The sequence below is a fragment of the Anser anser genome (genome assembly GCF_964211835.1).
Source record: "Anser anser genome assembly, chromosome: 22".
NCBI lineage: Eukaryota > Metazoa > Chordata > Aves > Anseriformes > Anatidae > Anser > Anser anser.
Genome location: NC_139743.1, coordinates 8,708,503 through 8,728,829, shown reverse-complemented (window position 1 = coordinate 8,728,829; position 20,327 = coordinate 8,708,503). Strand labels below are relative to the sequence as shown.

General features: G+C 44.4%; 1 protein-coding gene across 8 annotated transcripts in view; it reads left to right on the top strand.

Annotated features, from left to right (window-relative positions):
- Nucleotides 1-20,327, top strand: part of FLI1 (Fli-1 proto-oncogene, ETS transcription factor) — an 88,777-nt gene that overhangs the window by 46,535 nt on the left and 21,915 nt on the right. For all 8 annotated transcript variants that reach the window (XM_083808096.1, XM_083808095.1, XM_083808099.1 and 5 more), the window contains 3 exons: nucleotides 3,858-4,069; nucleotides 12,474-12,628; nucleotides 15,919-16,122. In XM_083808096.1, coding sequence (XP_083664222.1) covers nucleotides 3,858-4,069; nucleotides 12,474-12,628; nucleotides 15,919-16,122 — 571 coding nt within the window. The remainder of the gene's footprint in view (nucleotides 1-3,857; nucleotides 4,070-12,473; nucleotides 12,629-15,918; nucleotides 16,123-20,327) is intronic.

Sequence of the window (20,327 nt, the reverse complement as noted above, 5' to 3'; positions counted from 1 at the left end):
TGGCGGTCCACCGGTGGGCTGCCTGGAGAAGGCTGGGGCCGCGCTTCGCAGGGACTTGGACTTGCCTATCCCTGCGCTGCGAGCTGCCGTAGACGGGCCTTGCCACATTTATGCCAGGAATGTGATTAAAAACTGGAAAAACTGAAGCCAGCCTATTCCCAGAGGCGATATAATGTAACATATATGCCAGAGCAATACACACAAGACCCCTGTCTCAGACTCAGTCTGGCCAGCTCAAGGACACAGCCCAGGAGGCGACAGCATGGGGGGAACTCTGGCGAGCCGTGGCCTGTCTGCTTAGGTTATGTTAGCAGCTTTAACGCCTTGCCCTGTTTTCCCAATTGCCCGTCGCCAAACGCTAAGTAACTCTAGATTCTGGCGGGACAGACATTTGCCCTCTGGTATGCCGTTAGCTGTTGGAAGTTAACTTCCTCAGCTAGAACTGAAGCCAAACACTTCCTGACCAGGTTAGGTCCTTCAAAACGCCGTCTTGCCAAGCAGAGCCTCTGGTAGCGAGTATCAGGAAGGCTGTACACGTTCCCCATCTGGGTCAGTAGCCTGAAATCCTGCAGGGCCAGCCGAGCCCTGTCCTCTTCCAAAAGAGCAAAGGGAGTCCTGGACAGTCCTCACTGCTTGGATGGGATCTCGGCGGGCCCTGCCCTCTGACCCTGCAAGCTGCAGGCTCCGCGTTGCTCGCCGCCCCTTGGGGTTGCTGCCACGCCGTAGGTGTGCACATCGCGGCGAAGCTGGCTGCAGCAGGGCTTGGCAGCGCGCCACTCAGCTCCCCTCCCATGCAGTCAGCAATGCTCGCTTGCTGTTTGCATGTGCAAGCCGATCGCGGGCAGGTGTTACAAGCTGCTATCGCTGCCTGATCTGCAGAAGCTCTGTGCGAAGCTCTGTGCGTCGTCAGCTCCCTCGGAGACTTGAGTCTGTAGCTTCTGTGGCTGGAACTAACTCAGGGTTTTAGCTCAAACGATTCCTGGTTCAGTAACTGCTTGAGCCTGCCATGGCGGCAGTCATCACCTTTGAATTTCTTTTCCTGTTCGCAACGGAGTTTTAAAGCCTGTACGTTTTGCAGTCTTCGGGCATTTGAGCAGCAAAGCGCAGAGCTTCTCCACGCAGCTGCTGCCTGCCCATAAGGCTCTCATTCTTCTGGCTAGCTCCAGTTGCTGCTGCAGGCAGGGCCCAGCAGCCACCGGTCTTTCAAGGAAGATCCTTATCTGAGGAGGCAGACTCCTCCTGATGGCCAAGAATAGTGTGTGTACTTGCCTGTTGTTAGCTCAGTGTATTGCAGAGATAGTTGCACTTGGATGCTGGCTTAGTAATTGATCCTAGTCTGCGGCTGCTCTTTGGTGGTGGTTTTTTGTTGTTTTGTTTGTTTGTTTTGGGGGGGCGGCAGGTAGCCGTAAAGATCTCAGCTTTCCAATTATTTCTGTCAGAACCTGTCTTCAGAAGAAAAATGCCTTTAGGCAGAAAGAGCGTTTTCCCAGATATTATTTCCCTTACAAAGAGCTTTGTGTATGTTTTGAAACTGGAAATCTCCAAAAGCAAAAGCAAACGTTTTCAAAGCACGGTCGGTGAATTCACGGCGCTACTCACGGTTTCCCTGCCTCTCACTGATCCGATCAGCCCTGACCTGAGGCACGCAGCTAAGACTGGGTCTAGGGAGCTGTACGGCAGCCCAGCACCCCGGGGTGTTTGGGGTTTGCCTACCACCTCATGCCATAATACAGGAAACCCCGCATTCTCTGTACTGAGAGGAAGCAGAGGCTTACGGAAGATGTGTCATTTAGGAACCCCGGTCTGACAGCCTGACTTCAGTAAATCAGAGAAGCAGCAAGATGCTGTATCCTTACCTCTGAAGGGAAGGCCGGCTCAGTTTTAAGAGCTGTCACCAGGCGGTATTGTGTCCTTACACCTTTCTGTGCAGCCAAGTTGCTATCCTGGGGATATGCTCGGTCTCTTCAAGGAGTTTCTGACAGAAGGCTGTGATCACAGGGATTGCACCGTAAGGAAATTCTTCCAAAGGGCATCTTTCACTCCCTGATTTACTCTAATTAAAACAGAAAATGGGAATGGGCAGTTAGGGAAGGTGCCCCTTCTACATTCACCAGGAGAGAGCTCCTGCAAAGGATGAGTGCAGCGTGAGCTCCTTGCAACGAGCAGCAGCAGGCAGCCTGTGGTAAAACCTCTCATTTTTGTTATTTGAAGGCTGAAGGAATCACAGCTCATCAGTGTGAGGTTGCTCACAAAATATTCATAGCAAATACTGTGATTTCAGCAGGACTTACACACATTTGAGGGTTGCCCTGAATTCAAGCTTAGTCAGGCCCACTTAAACTCGAGGCTACTCAGGCTTGTTTGGTTTTGTTACGTGATCTGATCTGAGGTCTGAGATAGAAAAGTGCTGATAGCTGTAGATGCAGAGCACCGACTTGACTCTTTCTAAGTGCGTTTATTTCAGGCCGAGAGAGATTCTCACATTTAGCCAGTAGACACTAGCTTTTGACATTTTTGGTGATGATATCATGTGCCTCATAATGTGATTCTCACTGAGATTCTCGTGTAATCGGAGGATTCCAGCAGCTGCACGGTTCGAAGTTGTCACAATTTCTGTTCCCCTCCTTGGCTGTGGCATAAGTGTGCAAAACTAACCTCAGAAATGACTGCTGGGGGGGAGGAAGAGAGAGGGCAACAATTCATTATTTTTAAAAGCTCACAATTTGGACTGTATTCTGTGAGTGTTGGGCACCAAGGGTTTAGCAACAGAGCAGCTTTGAAAGCAAAAGCTGTGTGTGTGTGTGCAGTGGGAGCCCACGGCTGCACACACAGCCACGTTACAGGTCTTCTGAATGCACAATCCACAGAGTAGGTGAGTCTGGTGCTGTCTTTGTTTCGGAGGTCTGCTCCATTAACTCACATTAAAGGACTGTGTACTTTTAGTCTGGGAGGTTCCTCGTTCAGTTTCTGGCCTGCCAGCCATAATGGCAGCTGTGTTATGTGCGGTTAGCTTAGCTCCATAAAGAACTCGCAGACCCCGTCAGATGCGCTTTGAATACGGCAGGGCTGTGCCAAAGCCTGTATGAGCCTGGCGTGCTTCGTTTAGAAAAGCCAAGCGCATCAACGCAAGGGAATTGAGAGTCAAAACGTTTTGTCAACATTTTGAGTTTCACCAGGAAAAAAAAAAAGGATAAAAAGGATAACAATTTCCTGTTTTTAAGCATTTCTAGAAATCCAGTTTGGTAACTCACTGGTCCTACATCTCCCACAAAATAAACAAAAAGTGTAAAGTAATGCATTTTTTATCCCACCACTAACACCCATAACTCTGACCTGTACTGACTGCTTCTCCTTCACGAGTAACCTCAAATATAAACACCACACAACACCCTTTGAAAGAAGATGTATAGAAATAATATGCACCTTCAAGTGACACTCCAGAAATGTTATACAGCACATATCTCTTTGGTTGTTTTTGGACCAGCGAGTGCAGACAGGTGGGCAGGTAACTATATAAGATCACACAGATGAAGCTGCTTCTCAGAGGCTGTTTACAGCAGGCAGTGAGAACGGTGTGGTTCCCACCAGCCACCTTTGCTGTTTGCAGAAGTCAGATTAACCTTAACTCTTGCCCCACCCAGAGCAGCACAGCAGCTAGCAAAAGAACCCACTGGTTTTGCATACGGGTTGACGGACCCCAAAGAATCTGATTCAATCTGCGATCCTGACAGATGGCAATTTCAGACAGAGCTGGGCAGCTGTGGGGCCCTTGCAGGTGCTCACCAGCTCAAAGAGAGAACGCGAGTGGAGTTACTGGTTTAGTCATGACTCTGAGCGCTTGTTTTTTCTCTCCTCAGGAGGCTCTGTCGGTGGTGAGCGACGACCAGTCCCTCTTTGACTCCACATACGGCGCTGCCTCTCACCTCCCCAAGGCAGATATGACAGCCTCAGGGAACCCTGACTATGGCCAGCCGCACAAAATCAACCCTTTGCCTCCTCAGCAGGAGTGGATTAATCAGCCAGTCCGGGTCAATGTTAAAAGAGAATATGACCACATGAATGGATCAAGGTAAGGAAACCTTTCCTCCTCTGCTGAACTTTAAATAAAAGTAAAGTGCGTATCGTCCATTCGTGCTCTTGTCTGTCATACCAACAAACACAGCTATTCATGTAGGATCATATCCCACTGTCCCTGGAACCAGGGTTTCTTGTCACCCTTATTTTAATGGCCTCAGGACCTTGCATTTGCAGTTCTTTAGCATGCATCTCCACAAGTCTCCATGAACATTGTACAGACTGGGACGTGAGACTGCCAGGACAGAGTTCATGCTGCAAACACTGTTGTGAATGACACATTTCATCACCTAGTTCAGCATCCCACAAATGTGCCATGGTTCAAGGGGCTCCTAAAGATGGAGCTGGTCAATGGCTGGTATTTATCCCAGTGCTTCAGAGTGAAGCTAGTGAAAGCTGCACGCACTTTGTGAGCTTCATTGGAGGACAGTTCTTGTTGCACCTGTAGCTAGATTCGTGCTCTGCCAGGGCAGGAGCAGCAGTAGGAAACTGGGGAGGTATTTGATAGAGAAGAGAAAAAGAGGAGACAGAGGTACAATATGGCAGCCTATAAGGCGTAGCAGAACAAAAGTCAGATGTGTACCTTCAGGGTGGGTATATGTGACCACTTGTGGACAAGAGAGTTTAGGATTAGGTTTGAGCAGTGATGTTAACCATCAAAACCACACAGGTTATGCTGTATCCTCTATGGATTTTAGCCACAGCATTGCCTGCCCCATGCCTGCCCCACACCATTTGTAGCTAGAGCTGGGGGAGATGGATCATTGAGGGTGATGGTTGGACCTGATGATCTTGAAGGTCTTTTCCAACCTTTCTGATTCTATGATTTCCCCCATTCAATGAGGATCTCAAAAAATTGAAAACATTTTCTTATCACAGCTCATTTCTACCAGTCAAAAGCCTGGGAAAAAAAAATAAAATTGCATCCTCTTGGACAGAGCCATAAGGTGTAAAAATTTCAAATTATGACAGTTTTAAATATATACAGTAAAAACAATTTCAGTTTTTAGCATTATATTTTAGAGCACATTGTTATAATTTAATTTGCAAAGTCACAAACATCTGTAACATTTGTACCATGTTAATTACAGTTAAACAATTGAGGGTTTTTCTTCTTGTTAGTTTAGGACTTCTTTAACAGCCTATTTTCCTGGTTTCTGAGAACCTAGCAAAGTGTAGAGTTTGAAACAGAAAGCAGCCTCACACTTTCAGACTTCTATAGTGAGATGATGGTGTTAAAGACTTCAAACAGCAGCATGCTTTTTTTTCCTCATAAGTATACAGTAGATGCTGATTTTACTCTAAGATAAAGGTCTTTGCGTCAGTTGGTCTTTGATGATGATCATTTGTAGATTGAATTTGATCTTGCCCCAGTTGTACCTTGGAGTTGCATCTGGACTTTGAAAGAACTATAGGGATTTTTGCTCAGAATCCAAGCTGAAACATAGGATAGTGATTTTTTATTTTTTCTTTTCCTGAAAAACACCATCCCTGGATAGCACAGGCAATGGGATGGATCCTGAAAGTACCAGCAGACGGGTTTTTTGGCAGTCACGAGGACTACCTTGGGCTACCAAGGCTAGCCTCCTTAATCCCTCTCTAAAATCATCAGGAGGGCAGTGCAGAGTGGGATTTGAACCATGGCTTGTGCATGGTGCTGCGCAGGTCTGACCTCTCCATCCTACAGAGAGTTGAACTAGTCATGAGAACCGAGGTGGCAGAATCAGTCTCACGTATGGCACAGGCAGCACACTCCCCTGATCATGTGAGGAAGCCCTTTATAGCATCACATCGGTTGCTCACACCAATGGTGTCAGACCAACACTCAGAGGGTGTTTCCTCCCAGTACTCTACTCGTCTCTCTCACTAGCAAACGTTGGAGGGCCTAGCAAACAAGTAGTCCTGTCCCACCTGCTGAGCTACCATAAGCAGCACAGACTGGTGCTTTTCAGATCTTTTAAGTGCATGGTCTGTATGGATTCTGCATGTGGCTGTGCTTGTATGGCCAGAAGTCTGTGCAGCATTTTTATTGTGTGTGTATTACATGTACTTAGGAGTCAAATGTCTTGGATTGTCCTTCCGTTGTGGTCTTTGTGCTACAATTTTATCATCTGTTCTGAAAAAAAAGCAAAATAATAGCGCTTTGACAGACTGATTCATTAGCAACTGTAAGTGCTCTGATATCCCAAGAAAAGGCCCTCCAGAAGTGTGTTTATTCTGGGCAAAAAGGAAATTCTTTTTTATGGGTTTGCTTGAGCCTACAGGATTCTTAGGCAGAAACTAAGTGTCCTCAGTCTCTCTAAAAAGGGGGCAACAACTTCCCAACCTGTTAGAAAAAAAAAAAAAAGAAAAGACTGCTTTGGATGTCAGAACTAAGCACCGAAATAGCTTCCAGCCTTGCCTTTTGATAACTTGTTAGCACAAGAGCTCCAATCCATCCAAGAAATGTGAACATTCATCTGATGTATCCATCCACTTCCCCTACTCATGGCTAAAAATGTGCCCTTTCCCCTCGTGTCCATCACAGTTCATTGTTTCGGGTAGGACCACGCCAGTTGCTTGTTCCTCTGCCCATCAGCTGCCTGGCAAAACTGACACACCGTCTGAGCAGCAAACACCAACCTCAATACAGATTAACTTGAACTGCAGGCTGAATAACAAAACCTATTCCCCCTCCCTCTCTCTCTCCTTGTCTTTCTCTCTCTTGTTTTTCAAGCACACTCTCTTACCAGCTTCCAGCTGCCTCATTAGAGAGAGCAGCCTTTATTCTGTTTCACCTGTACTCGAAGCACTAGCATTTTCTGCTTGTCGAGAGAATGGTTTATGTACTGTAGGGAGTGATAAAGCTATAGGAAACCTGACAGTGAAGGGAGCTGGATGACGGTAAGGGACAGTGCCCAGCTTTTCTTTTTTTTGTTAGTGACCAGAAGCAGGTCTGAGAGCTGTGAGGCACCGTGGGATGAGCTGGTTTGGTCCCCAGCAGGGTGGGAGAAGGGGTCGTTGATGAACGTCTCCAAGCCTGTTGTGCAGAGCCGTTCCTCCAAGTGCAAAACCACATGGCAACCCCGACCGGCTTTCGAGGCCACACCAGAGGTTCCTGGTTTGCTCCCAAACGGGAAAGAATTTCCCAGATAGCTGCACGCTTATTGTACATATGGGATATTCAGGCAGTGGCAGGAATCTGCTTCAGGTGAGATGCTGGGACTTCTGTATTATTGCAAGATTCAGAGGTACAAATCTGGGGAAAGTTTTGAGTACTGTCATACCTGGTTGCAGTATACGGCCTCAAAATCTGTTCTTGCCTTCCTGCGCAGCTGCTTGCTCAGACAAAAACCCAGCACCACATTTATGTTTTGCAGTGAGTGTCCAAACGTGTGGCAGAAAACTTAAAACCCTCATGCTTCTTACTCCCCCTTAGGCACTGGGAAACGCGTGTATTGTACGTGTAGCACTGACCTGTTGCACAAACCAAAAAGAGGTCCAGGTTTCCATGGGTTTACTGAAGGGTATGGTGTATACCCCTCATCTCTCTTTGCGTCATTTGAGGGACTGGAAGTGTGGCTTGAAATCTCTGTGCTCTGCTGGGTTTGTATCTTCTGTTTATTTAGTTTATAGCCCCTCAGGGGAAAGATCTGTATTCTACAATGTGCTTGTGCAGTTCCCAACACACTAGGCCTGGGTTGCTGTTGGGGCCTTTAGTTGCTTTCGTAATATAAATACAAACATTTATATATGCTTCTTTAAAAAATTAAAAAAAAAAAAAAACAATTTAAATTCCAATGAATTAAGGAGGATTATTTAGGAAAATGCCGTGTAAAGTTTAACCCATCTTACAGTCAATTTTAATAATACATTTTACACCGATCCCAAATGCAAAGAGAGAGCCAAACAGCAGACGTTCCAAATTTTGACTGTATTTACTAAGCCACTGCAGACCTGCATTTGGTCAGAGAGTGATTTTTAAAAGGACATTACAAAATTTGTATGATCTTCAAATGCAAAATAATATTCTAATGCTCTGGTTGCCTGCACGGATGCAGATGAACACCCCTGTGAAATTCCAAGAGAAGGTATGAATTTTGTCTAGCTAATATGCTGTAGATGGTGCTTTGAAAATAGCTTGGAAGCATTTCTTGCTTCAGAATATGTAAATACTGTTAAGGTTCAGGGACCTCAGAAAATATTTATGCCATTATGATTTTCTCAAAGCAAAACAAAGGGACCATCTATGATGTCTGTAAGAATAAATATGCCCTTTAAATAGCGTGTGAGCCCTCTAGTGGGATTCACTGTGCTGTTCTAGTCCTCAGGCAGAGCAGCAGGCTGTTTTACCTGTCAGTGGCAAGCACAGTCATTTTAGACCCCAGTGAGCCTCAGTGTTCTGCTCACGCAGCCTGAGTTTTGTAAACCATATATCTTCTTCCATCCTCTTTACAGCTGCCTCTTCTTCCTGCAGACCTATAGTGTAGGCTACTTTTCTAGTGTGAACCTCCTTCTCAGACATTCCTTACACTGGGTGAGTAAATGTGAGGCAGGGTTAAAGCTAAGGTTCAAGGAGCTTTGATTCTGCCCTGATAGCTCCGTTCCTTGCCCATAAGAGGAGTCAGAAGCAGAATCACAGTGTGTCTGTTTTTACTTCCTTCACTGAATAACAATAACAACAACAAAAATAAATTATTTCAAGTGTAAATGTTAAAGTTGAGATGACCAAATGGGGACTTAGACAAAAAGTGGCATGTTTAAAGAGAAAAAAAAAAAAAAGATGGGAAGAGAGGAGGAGTGGAGGAAGAGAAGGACAGAAAGGAGGAGGAAATATCCCAGTGGTCACAGCTGAGTCAGGTTCAGAAATCACTGAAATCCCTTATTTTGCTTTTTCGAATGAATGCCAAAGGTGATTCCTAGACAGAGGCCCCGGGACAGTAATTGCTTTATTTCCAGGTATCTGGAACACAAACTGAAGCTGTACAGAGGATTTATTAGTCAATGCCAGGCTAGCTGCTTGTCCATTTTGGCCAGTCTAGCATAAACTTTCAGAAAACACCAAGCTCTTGGCATCCCCAGAGACTGCTACTGGAGCTGCTGGAACGAAGAGTCTTTGGACGGACAGTGGGAATGAGTACTGCTTCATATTCCTTGGCCTCTGTCACTTCCACAGTGAATACACTTAAGAGATTTTGTGAAAGAAGCCTATATCCCTTTACCTTAGCAGATCTACAGCGTTTTCTTCCCCAAACCTGAGCAACTCCAGCATGTATAGCCACTTGAAAGTCTGAAGCAGGGGTCTCTGTGAATAGTCAAGGATTAACCTGGCATCTGAAATCCCTTCGCACAAACCATTTCAAATAATGAGGAAATTTTTATATAGCTCAAAGTCTGCTTGTGGGTAATGCATGAAGTAAGAAAGGAGCTACATCCAATGAATACGCCATTCATGGCTCACAGCTCCCTGTTCTCATTTGATACTGTAGTTGTTCCCATACTGAATTCTTCTTTGTATGGCCCACAGCTACAACTACCTTCTGCTGGGACACTCTTAAATCCCTCATCTTAGAACAGGCTGGGGCAGTACAGTGATGGACCTCCATGAGCTGCAGAGATGATTCCGTGCTGTCTCATTTCCCAATAAAAGGCCCAATTTGGACTTGGTAGGGAATGCTGGGTTTCCAAGGACACAAAAGTAAGGATCTTCCTGCTTGCTGTCGTTAAAGATTTCACAGTATTTTTCCTGAGAAGGGCAGTTCAGTCTCCTGCCCAGTTATGTTTCGGTAATGCTGTTCCCAGTTATGTCTGTCCTCTGTTATCAGATTTCCACTGGGGTTAGCTCTGGATCCAGCCGTCCTGAAAACTTCCTCAGAAGGAAGGGAGGCATCCATATGTCCACATGGACCAGCTCTGTCAGGTGTGTGGAGCACATGTAACATATCCCACAGGGTCAGCGGAGCGGCCTCTCTTCCCCTGGGGGATGCTGGGGGTAAATCAGCGCTTGGCGAGGCCACCTCAGTCCCTATAGCTTCTTTTGAGATCACAGCCTTGGATATTTGTTGATCTGGTTTTGGCTTCTGAGACATACAGAGCAAGTCAGAGGATCAGCAGGGCCCTAGCTGCCAAGCCAAGAGAGATGACTGCATCTGCAAAGTGAAAAATGATCACAAAACTGCTGAGGAGATATCTTGCAGTGTCGGTGTTATTTTTGTTGCTTCGCTGTGTCGGTCACGTGGATGCGCATGAGTCTTAGCAGAGAATAAAGGCAGCCAACAGCTCTGCGTTCTGTCCATGTGTGCCACTTCACGCCGTTGGAAAGTGTGTACGCTCCTACACAGATACGTTTTGTGGAAGATGGGCTTATTTGAGAGCCTGGATATATCCTGTTGTTCTGTATGAATATTATATAAGCAATGATTCTAGCATAAATATCGCACATCTCAGCTGAGGGGGTTGTTTTCCTGGTCACCTCCCGGCCCTGGTCCGCGCTGAGCCAAACGGAGCCTGACACTTCGAAACACGGATGCTCGCGCTGCTTTACTGAGTCTTGTCAGGACAGCCTGTACCTCAGGAAAGAATAAGATCCTTTGTGCTGCTCCGGGGCTTTTCTCTGCCAGTACAGGCAGCATTTAACACCTGACACAGAGAATTTCAACAGAGAGTTAGAAATGATCACATTCCCTGTGAAAACCCTGGTGTCCCTGCAGTTGCTCAGACTCTCCTCTGACTGCCACGGGGACATTAAACCTTCAGCAGTTTGCCTCTCTGAAGGCGGATTTTGGTTCCCTGCCTGGAAAAACAGTAGGCGAAATAGTAAAACCTTAAATTCGAACATGTGTAAGTTATACATCTTATTTCCATTTTCAAGCAACATTCCCTCAGCAAGACATGAGGAAAAAATTACCATCTGCCTTAGAATATCTCGGTGGAGCATTTATCTCCCAGCCATGATAACTGAATTTCAGTAATTTCTCCCCCCGCCCCCTCCCTGCCATTCAGATTAAGAAACAAATTTGTTTAGTGTCCAAACTTGGAAGTCTTGCCAGCTGAACTCAGAGGGTGGGATTTGGTGCACTGTCACAGTTCTTACCCTTCAGCAAATGGTTTCCTCCCAAGCCACTTTTCTTCTGGCGGGGAAGAAGGATGGCTGTGCGATTAAAGCAGTGGGCTGAACTGCGCTGGATATGGGCTCTGTGCTTGCTTTGCATAGGGGTTGCACACTAATACTCCCTTGTAAAGAAGAGAGCAATAATCCTGCCCTTCCCTAGTACATTCCTCAGGGTTGGGATGCTCTCTGTGCATGTGGCAGGCTGTAGACTGGTATTTTAAGTGACCTCTAGAGCTAAAAGCAGGAGTTACTACTGCAGCTGGAGAAAAACAAAATCTGCACTCCCTATCTGTGGTTTGTAGGCTCATAATTCTCCCAGAGCAGGACAGAGAAAGCCTCCTGCTTGCCAAGGGTCTGCATGTAGTCCAGGTCTTCGCACAGTGCCACCTGAGTTGCTAAATGTTCCCTCCTCATCACTCCATCACCTCAGAAGTAAAACTGGGGCCAGAGCCTTTCGCACACAGTTTCTGTGGTCTGCAGTCCTTGACTCATGCCTAAGGCACCTAAGATTTCTAGATTTCCTATCCAAGTAATAGACAAGCCTGGGACTGTTTAGCTCGTAAGAACAGGCAAGATCAGTTACATTCAGCTGTGTCTAAACAAGACCCTTTAGATACTGTGCTAATGTCGTGTTCTCCTGCAACTGGTCACTTTGGCATGGGTGCTTTGTGTCCTGTCTTACTGACATCGTGTCACCGTGTTTCTGATTCACGCTGCAGAAATGCCTTAGGTCGGGAGGTGGAAAGTACTGCCTTTTTGTCAATTCCTAGACTCACCTGCCACAGAAAGACAGCATGCTGAGTGGTTTTTAACACAGTACAAGAGTGGAACAGTCCAAGAAGGGTTTCTAGGAGCATAAAGCTGTGTCTGCAGGACTGCTAAGATGTAGCTGAGTGCTACAGGGTGCAGGGAGGGGGCAAGTGATGGATAGACCTAGGACCTGGGTGGTAAGGACTTACATATACTCGTTTTTTATCTGGTTCATGAATTTTGATATTTCAGAGGTTTTGCATGCAATCCTACAGCTGCTATTGCCTTTGACTGAAAGTCGCTCCTCCTTGCACTTCCAACTCTTTCCTCAAGCTGATTTCACTATCAGAGATCACTTCTATGAGACATTTGATTCATAGAACACCTTATGACACTCATGTGCCAGGCCAGGAATGGCCTGTCCCACATCTACAGAAAGTCCCCTTAACGTTTCCCTTCCAGGATACTTGCCATATCTGTAACCCAAATTTCCTTCTGCTACAGTAGGGATGAAAGGTGCATAATAACAACTAGTCATCTGTTTCCTTTCACATTTCAGGGAGTCCCCTGTAGACTGTAGTGTGAACAAATGCAGCAAGCTCGTCGGAGCAGGGACAGAGTCCAACCCAATGAGTTACAGCACCTACATGGATGAGAAGAATGGGCCTCCCCCCAACATGACCACCAATGAGAGGAGAGTCATTGTCCCAGCAGGTACCACCACCATCAAACTCTTTGTGTCATATTTCTTTGGACTGTCTCAACTATCCAGCTGAACAGATAAGGCTTATTTATCTACCCTCTGAGGAGTTCTCTTGCTTACAAACCATGTAAAAAGTAAGGAAAAAGTCAGAGTTTCTGGCTAGTGAGAATTTCCTATGTCCCAGTATATGATCTACCTCAAAGCAGAATAAGAAGTGAATTATTACTGCTTTTTTTTCAATTCTTTCTCTTTTTGCAATGTATCAGAGTAGAACCTGCAGTGCTTCCTGGGACATGCATGGTATGACCAAACAGTGAGTTCATAGGCAAGAACAGGCATGAAGTGCACCCAAATTGTAACTCCCATGGTTCTCTGCAGGATCCAGATGTACTTTTCATGTCATGTTGATTCAAAATGAACTATTATGTTTTCATTTTTTGGTTGGAAGTAGAAAACTAGAAAATTGTATTTGCAGAAACTGCATTAATCTTCCAAAAAATATTACAGGAGAACATTCCTGTCCAGTTCTCTGTTTGTATTTGATATCCACATCTGCTGTCTGAAATTGGCAAGATGCATTAAATGCATTTGGATAGTCAAGGATGAGAGCTGCTGTGGCAGGCAACCTGTGAAGTCTGAACCTGAAATGAGAGGGAGTCCTTCCCCTGTAAAGTTTATAAACACCGTACATGCAAACAAGTTAGCCTGGGAGCTTTCCAGCAAGGGAAATATTGTAAGTCAAGCCCTGGCCTGATTTACATACCAAAACTTCCACTGATTTCATGGGGGGGGGTCCGGCTTTTCACACAATGTGTCAAGGGTTGTGGCTGATTCAAGCAGTTGAACTGTTGGCAGAAAGAAATGTACTCGTGGAATTTAGCTCTGTTTTCTGATCGTGGCTTGACCACGAACAGATGACAATTCCCAAGCATTTGTTTGCCATTTAGGATGAAAAGGAAAAGCTTGAACTGAATGTAGTGAAGGGAAGCCAATAAAAGATTGACAGCAAATCTCAAAGTACCATTTAAGCCCTTGTTAGGATCTGCTTAGAGAGACTGGCTAACCTAACCGGTGGCAGGATCAGATATGTTGCCTAGAAGGCTTTTAGCTGATACCTGCTAGTCATTATAAGGGATGCTAAAGATATTCAAGATGGAACATTTATCCTGCTCTTTGCCATGCTATTTCTGCATATTTAAAAAGACCCAGGGTGGCCCAAAGTTTAGCGTTATTGAAACAGGGGAAATGACTCTTAGTGCCCTCAGTGGAGGAGAAAAAAAAATCTCCTCATTGAAGGAAAGTGAAAAAAAGGACTTATTTTTCCCCTTGTGACCATCTACAAATCAAAACCTTGAGATACTTGTGAAATAGCAGTGATTTACCAGACTTTGGAAGACAGTAATGAACATCATCCCAGATCTCTGGCTGCAGAATGTGAAGCCCAAATCATCCAAGAAAGGCATTTGGAAATTTTAATGCAATCCAGAGTAAAGATTTATAGTGCATTAGGGTGAAGATAGGCAAGAATAATGTCACATTAGGCTTGCAATAGTAATAATAATGAACTCTGAGCAATGTTTCAAGAAGGCAGTTTTTCAGAGACCATTCAGTGTCTTTTGCAGTGATAAATGGGCTTGAATCTGAAAGTCAAAAGTGTTTGTTTAAAAAGAGACCACAAATTCATGATGCCCTCTAAATGTCGGGTTTTTACGAAACTTGAGACAAATGAGTCTTACAATTAAAAAAAAAAAAAAAAGAATTCTGCCTTGAATACATGCACTGTAAAATTTACAGTTCTTTTCCAGGGCTTAGAAAGGAGGATTTAATTTGGTTGTTGCTGAAAGTTAAAGGAGGTCTATCTTTCTTTCCCAAAGCAGACTTGCAAATGTATTGGGTTGTAGGTTCAATGACTAGAATTCAGCTTTAAATCATTTGGGTTAACTAGAAATTCAGTGAGGAAATGTCAGAGTTATAGTTTCAATATTCCTTGTGCTTACTTCTCCATTTTATGCAGTTAGTCTAGAACTTAGCTGCCCAGGATTGCACCACATACAGCCACTACCTGACCCCTTGTCTCACAGGATCGCTGCAGCCCAAGCACACATAGCTTACAGTCCTGGACCGAGGCATTATTTTACACACTATAAGTGTGGCAGAGGCATTTCTTGCCCTCTCCAAAGCACAAGTTACCAGCTGTGTGACAGCTACTTGTTTTTGATCCATTTTCTCTCCTAACTTGTGACTGGAGGCATTTGAGCTTTGTTGTAGAGGAAGGTACCGGCTCCAACAGCCAGATCAAACTTCTCCAAAATTTAGGCTTGACTTCACAATCCTGCCCAGCCACAATGCAACATGAATTTGGGGCTGAAATTTTTAAATGGCACACATGGGGAGAAGTAGCACAGGAAATATCTGAAAATGTAGATATGCTCTGAAAATGACTCTGTAAAAACGGTATCATGGCACAAATTCTTGCCATGACTTTCTGATCTACTGCTCTTTTCAAAACTCAAAGGATGATTTCTTTTTTTAACTACTGATGCAGCAAACCATCACCATGGGGTCTGAAATTCCAGCCGGGTTCAATCTCTCTCTTACGTCATCGCCAGTAATAAAGATTCCACAGCTGGAGCTTTGCTGACAGTTGATAATGATGCATGAGACAGTATAAAATCCACATTGCCATCCAATAGCTGTGTTGGTTTTACAGGGCTAGCAGAGGTAGAATTGTGTTCTTGTCAGCAGGGTGAACAAATGTGACTCAGAGATACATGGCAAGCTGTTCTGTTTAAGCAATATTTTTTTTTCAGAGTCCCTTTGCTGACCATAAATGCCGCCATCCTCAGACTTTAAAATGCCATCTGTTGGGACTTTGTAATGCACTTGCGAAGGATGGTGTGACTTATACAGCACTGATGTAATTACATAGCAGTGCAGAACTGAAGCTGTGACAAGCATACGCTTCCAAAGGGATAAGCTTGCATTTGGAAGCTTTTTATCAAAGAGAGAACAGCCACAGACAAACGCCATTAAGATTGTTCCCAAGCAGTAGGTAGAAGTTTAAGGCAGGTGGGAAACAGTCAAGTGAACTTATTCTGCCAGGGAGTCAGTATGATCAGTTTATGGGCCTTGTGCCCTCTTCTAGCACAATTCTTGCTCATCTTGGCAAAATGCTTTAGAATCAGTAAATTAAATCCATTTGGTTGTAGAAACAATGGTTATTGCTTTGGTTGGGCTACACTGAGCGCTACAGGCTTGAGGGTCACATATAATGTTACCATCCTTTGTGCTTTTCTGCCAGATCCCACCCTATGGACCCAGGAACACGTGCGCCAGTGGCTGGAATGGGCCATAAAGGAGTATGGGTTAATGGAGATTGACACCACCCTCTTCCAGAATATGGATGGCAAGGAGCTCTGCAAAATGAACAAGGATGACTTCCTCCGAACCACCTCCCTCTACAACACAGAAGTTCTGTTGTCTCACCTCAGTTACCTCAGGGAAAGTAAGTATTGGCCTGACTCATCCCAGCCCTACTGTGACATGCTGATAAGATGAGTTACATACGAGTATTGGAGTTCTAGGGCTCTTCTTGCAGACAAATAGTAGCAAGGATAAGGGGAAAAAAACAGAGAAAGGCAAACAGAGAGTGCAAACAAGGAAGAGATGAATAAAAATCGGGTCGGAAAGCTTATTATAGCTTAGATGGAGTTAGTGGAGCTACAAGATATCAGGGAGGTGAAGAACTGAGCAGAACTCTTAAGAAGATTAGATAGTCTTACAGATAATAAAAACATCTGTGACAATATGATAAAAATACATACATTTGCTGTGGAGATTAAACCAACCATTAACTGATGGGTCACAGGCAAATTATTCTGTAACTTTGCAGTTAGAAGGCTGTACACTTTCCCCCAAGGCTTCTGGTAATTATTGCTTCACAATAGGACCCACAACAGGCCAGAGTTGGAGATTTTCTATATTTCTGGAGACCCACATCTGTTGGCAATAGGAAAAAATACAAGAGTGATTCCCCAGATGTAAGTGCATTGAAGAAGACATCATGCAAATGACCTAGTATTCAAAAACACCCAAGTTTTGTGCACCTCATTATTGCCACTTTCTGTCCCAAACAAGACTATGTGATGGGTCCAATATTCTTTTTTTTGCTGTATTAAGCCCTAAAACAGAAGCCATGAGCAGTCTTCTGAGTAACTTGTATAAAAGCCTACTGCAGCAACCCAAACAGGAATCATCACGGTTAGCACACGCTCCTGAGGCTGGGAAGTCTGAGACTTCCTGTACAACCATGAGCATGTCCATAGCTTCTGTATGTCCCCTCTTCATCTACAGAATGGAGGTGAAAGCATTTCCTTTCTTCACAAAGGTGTGCTAAGGATAATTGCATTATGATGAGACCAGAGAACAGGAGCTAAATCCCACATGCTTCAATATTTTTTCAAGTGGCAGTTTTTACAGGAGTATAATTATTTGAGGACTGAAAAATCAGGGGAAGTTGTCATAAAGCATGGTGGGGAGGCAGAGAAAGAAAGAAAAAAGCATATTTTCTCTACTGGGAAATCAAATTGTGATGTAAAGGCAGCTGAAGATGTCTTCATCTGGCCACTGCAATAAAGCAGCGAGACAGCATTTATTTAGGGTGTTTTCTTCAAAGCTGTTCAGCACTGGGCTCTCTCTACCCCTGCTAAAATCAGTGGGAGTTTTACAGATTACTGTGGGACAAGAGTTAGATCACAGATGGGTGCCTCTGTAAGCCCCACCTTTATTTTGTTTGAGAAGCTGAGCCAAGGAAATGATTCACAACAAATAACCAAATTGTTGGATTTGAACAGTTTTTGTCCCTTGTGACTTCACAATTTAAAAAAAAAAAAAAATCCCATCCAAAACAATTCACAAATATCATCCTGTTTCATCAGCAAAGAGCTTCTAGTTCACAGAACATTTCAAGGTTATTGCAGGCACAAATAGTTTTCTAACTAAGGTTCGCATACAGAATTATACATTTTTATGGGAAATCTTAAGGCACTTTTTGAAGCCAGCGTTGCTCCGAACAAACCTGCTGACTTTAGCTGGGCAACTCAGACACTTTGTAACCGGAAATGTTTTTAAATTCCCACAAGATAAATACTCAAGTGAGACACTTTTTTTTGAATTGTCTCATTGATAAGGCTTGAGAATTCACAGAAAGAGATGAAGAAGGAGTTGTGTGTTTTTTGAATTAAAGAAAGATGTGGAATTTGAAAAAGTTGACAGAGGAGTGGGATTCTTTTGTTGATTTAGCTCCAGACAGCATCTTCAATGGGCTAGATATCCCATCACTTGGGGTGCTCAAAGAGAGTATTAGAGGAACTGCATCCTTGTTCTCATGGCATAAGCCTGAAGACCTGGATTGAATTGCTGCCTTTATTATTGGCTGCCTTCCATTTATTTTGGAGCAAATTTCTGATTGATCCTACCTAACTTTAGATATCTGACGTACCTAAATTAAAAGTCTGGTCACACTGATCTCTGAAGCAAGAGCACACACCGAAATTCAGGACGGCAGACCTTTAATTCACCTACCATGTTTAATGCCTGAAATTAAACCTTTGCCTGATTTTTTCTGTGCTTCCTTTTTACTTTCTCTAAAATGGAGCTGGTAATACTGCTTTCTTGGTCCTCTTATTGTCTTGGCTGTTGAGATGGCAAAACTGTTGAACGGGGATTGTGCCTCGTGTCTCTCAAGAGCCAGCACAATGGAGTCCTAACACAGTTGGAATGTGTAACTGCTGCTGCAGTACATGCTGAATAATAATCATAAAAATATAATGTTCTGCTAGGGGAATGCCTACAATGATTTCCATGCTATTAAGCTAGTGCAAAACCCAAGCAACTTTGCTGGATTCAGACAAATTAGTTACTTCACTTTTACTGGGATGCATACGAAAGGAGAATTCAATCCCACTCCGTCCCTAGCTTTTATGATTACAGATTTCTCTCTGTTCAGCCCCTTGGGCTGTTCTAAGACGTCATACAAGAGCTGTCCTTATTAAAGCAAGCTCCTGTCTGAGTGGAGGTCGGGCAGCCTCTGAAGAGCATTCCTTTCCATGCAGCTGTTCCTAGTGCTGCCTAATGACAGTCTGGTTTCTGGATTGCTGGTTAACTCCCTCACGGAGTAACGCCTTCGAAAGGAGCTTATTGTTTTTCCAGACTGATTTCCAGCGGATGTTTAGTGCCGAGCCTCTGAGCTCAGTGCCATGGGGAGATGGTCTTTTTTTCTTGAGTTTTCCCCTCTGTGAGGCTGTTTGTTTCAGAGACATCCAGCTCTGTAACTGTGGAGGGCAGAGAATGCGTAATGGCAACAAAACACAGGAGAATTTGGGGGAGTCGGAGGTCTATGGGCTAGACTACATCTGCCCAGTCTCTTTCTTGAAAGGTATTTGTCCTCTCAGGATGTTAAGCGGTATTTGTGATGACTAGGGAATCCTAAACTTTGATTTTTGTTTTCCATGAAACAAAGCTGAGCTGAACTTTCAGAGCTTGTTCACTGGTCAGTCCCGATAATGAGCTTCCTCAGAAGGTTTTCAACATTTTACACTCCAGATCAGGGTAAAAACATTATAAAGTAAGTTGTTTTGGCACATCTGAGTCCAGACTGAAAAAGTAAACTGGTAATATCTGCAAGACCTCAACAAAAGCTCAATCTTAGTTTTGGCGATAGAAGGTTCGGGTGAGCTATTTAATATAGATGAGACTAAGCACCTAAGCACTAAGATCACAGCACCTTTAGCCTTCAGACAGAATCTAGGTCTGGATCAGAACTGGACAGTTGTTTCTTGTTTCTGTAACCCACTGAAGCACCCAGGAATTGACACATCTCTGATCCTCAGGAAATTTCAGACCCACGGAACCCACTCTATCCTTTGCAGTCATTCAAGAGACCCCTGAGTATTTTTTCCAGGCAACATATTGGTTTTGCCCCCAAAGCAATCATATTTCTTGAAGTGTTATTTCAAGTTTCCTCTCTGGAATCGCGAAGCCGTGCCTTGGTTTTTACTTTTTGTTGCTCTTCCCTCTGTGCTGTTGGTCTCCAGGCTGACCGACTGCCGCGTCGGTGTCTTTTTCTGTCTGCCTGGTGAATCTTCTCCAGTCAGCTAGTGGGGGGTGGGAAGGGAGATCTGAATGTTTTCATGCTATGTTTAGGATGAGCATCAAAAGAAACCTGAACTGTCACCTCCTGTCCTTTTCCTCTCTAGTTATGGTGGTGAGTTGTGTGGGGTGTGTACAAATGAAAAGCGCCTGAAGGGGAAAGAGTGAGACTGTGGCTGGGACTGGAAGCAGAAAGCTGCTTTGTGGTTTTGATCCATACATTAATGCCAAACTAAACTATACAGCTAAATGCAGCAGAACCCTGATTCTACCAGGAGATGTGGAGGGAAGCACACACGGCCTTCAGGAAGTCAGGATAAAAAACACTTACGGGTTAAATAGACTTCAGGATTGTGCAAGCGAGATATGCTGCGAGCTGCCTTGCAAAAAGGAAGCCTTTGTGGAGAAGGAACTCTCCTTCTCTGCTTTCCATTCCTTTTCCATCTTCCTTTTTAATTAATGCAGGAGAAATAAAAGAAGAAAGGAGAAGAGCCATAAGATAATATGTAGGAGAAGAGCCATAAGATAATATGTCTGATATTAATTATAGAAGAATAGCCC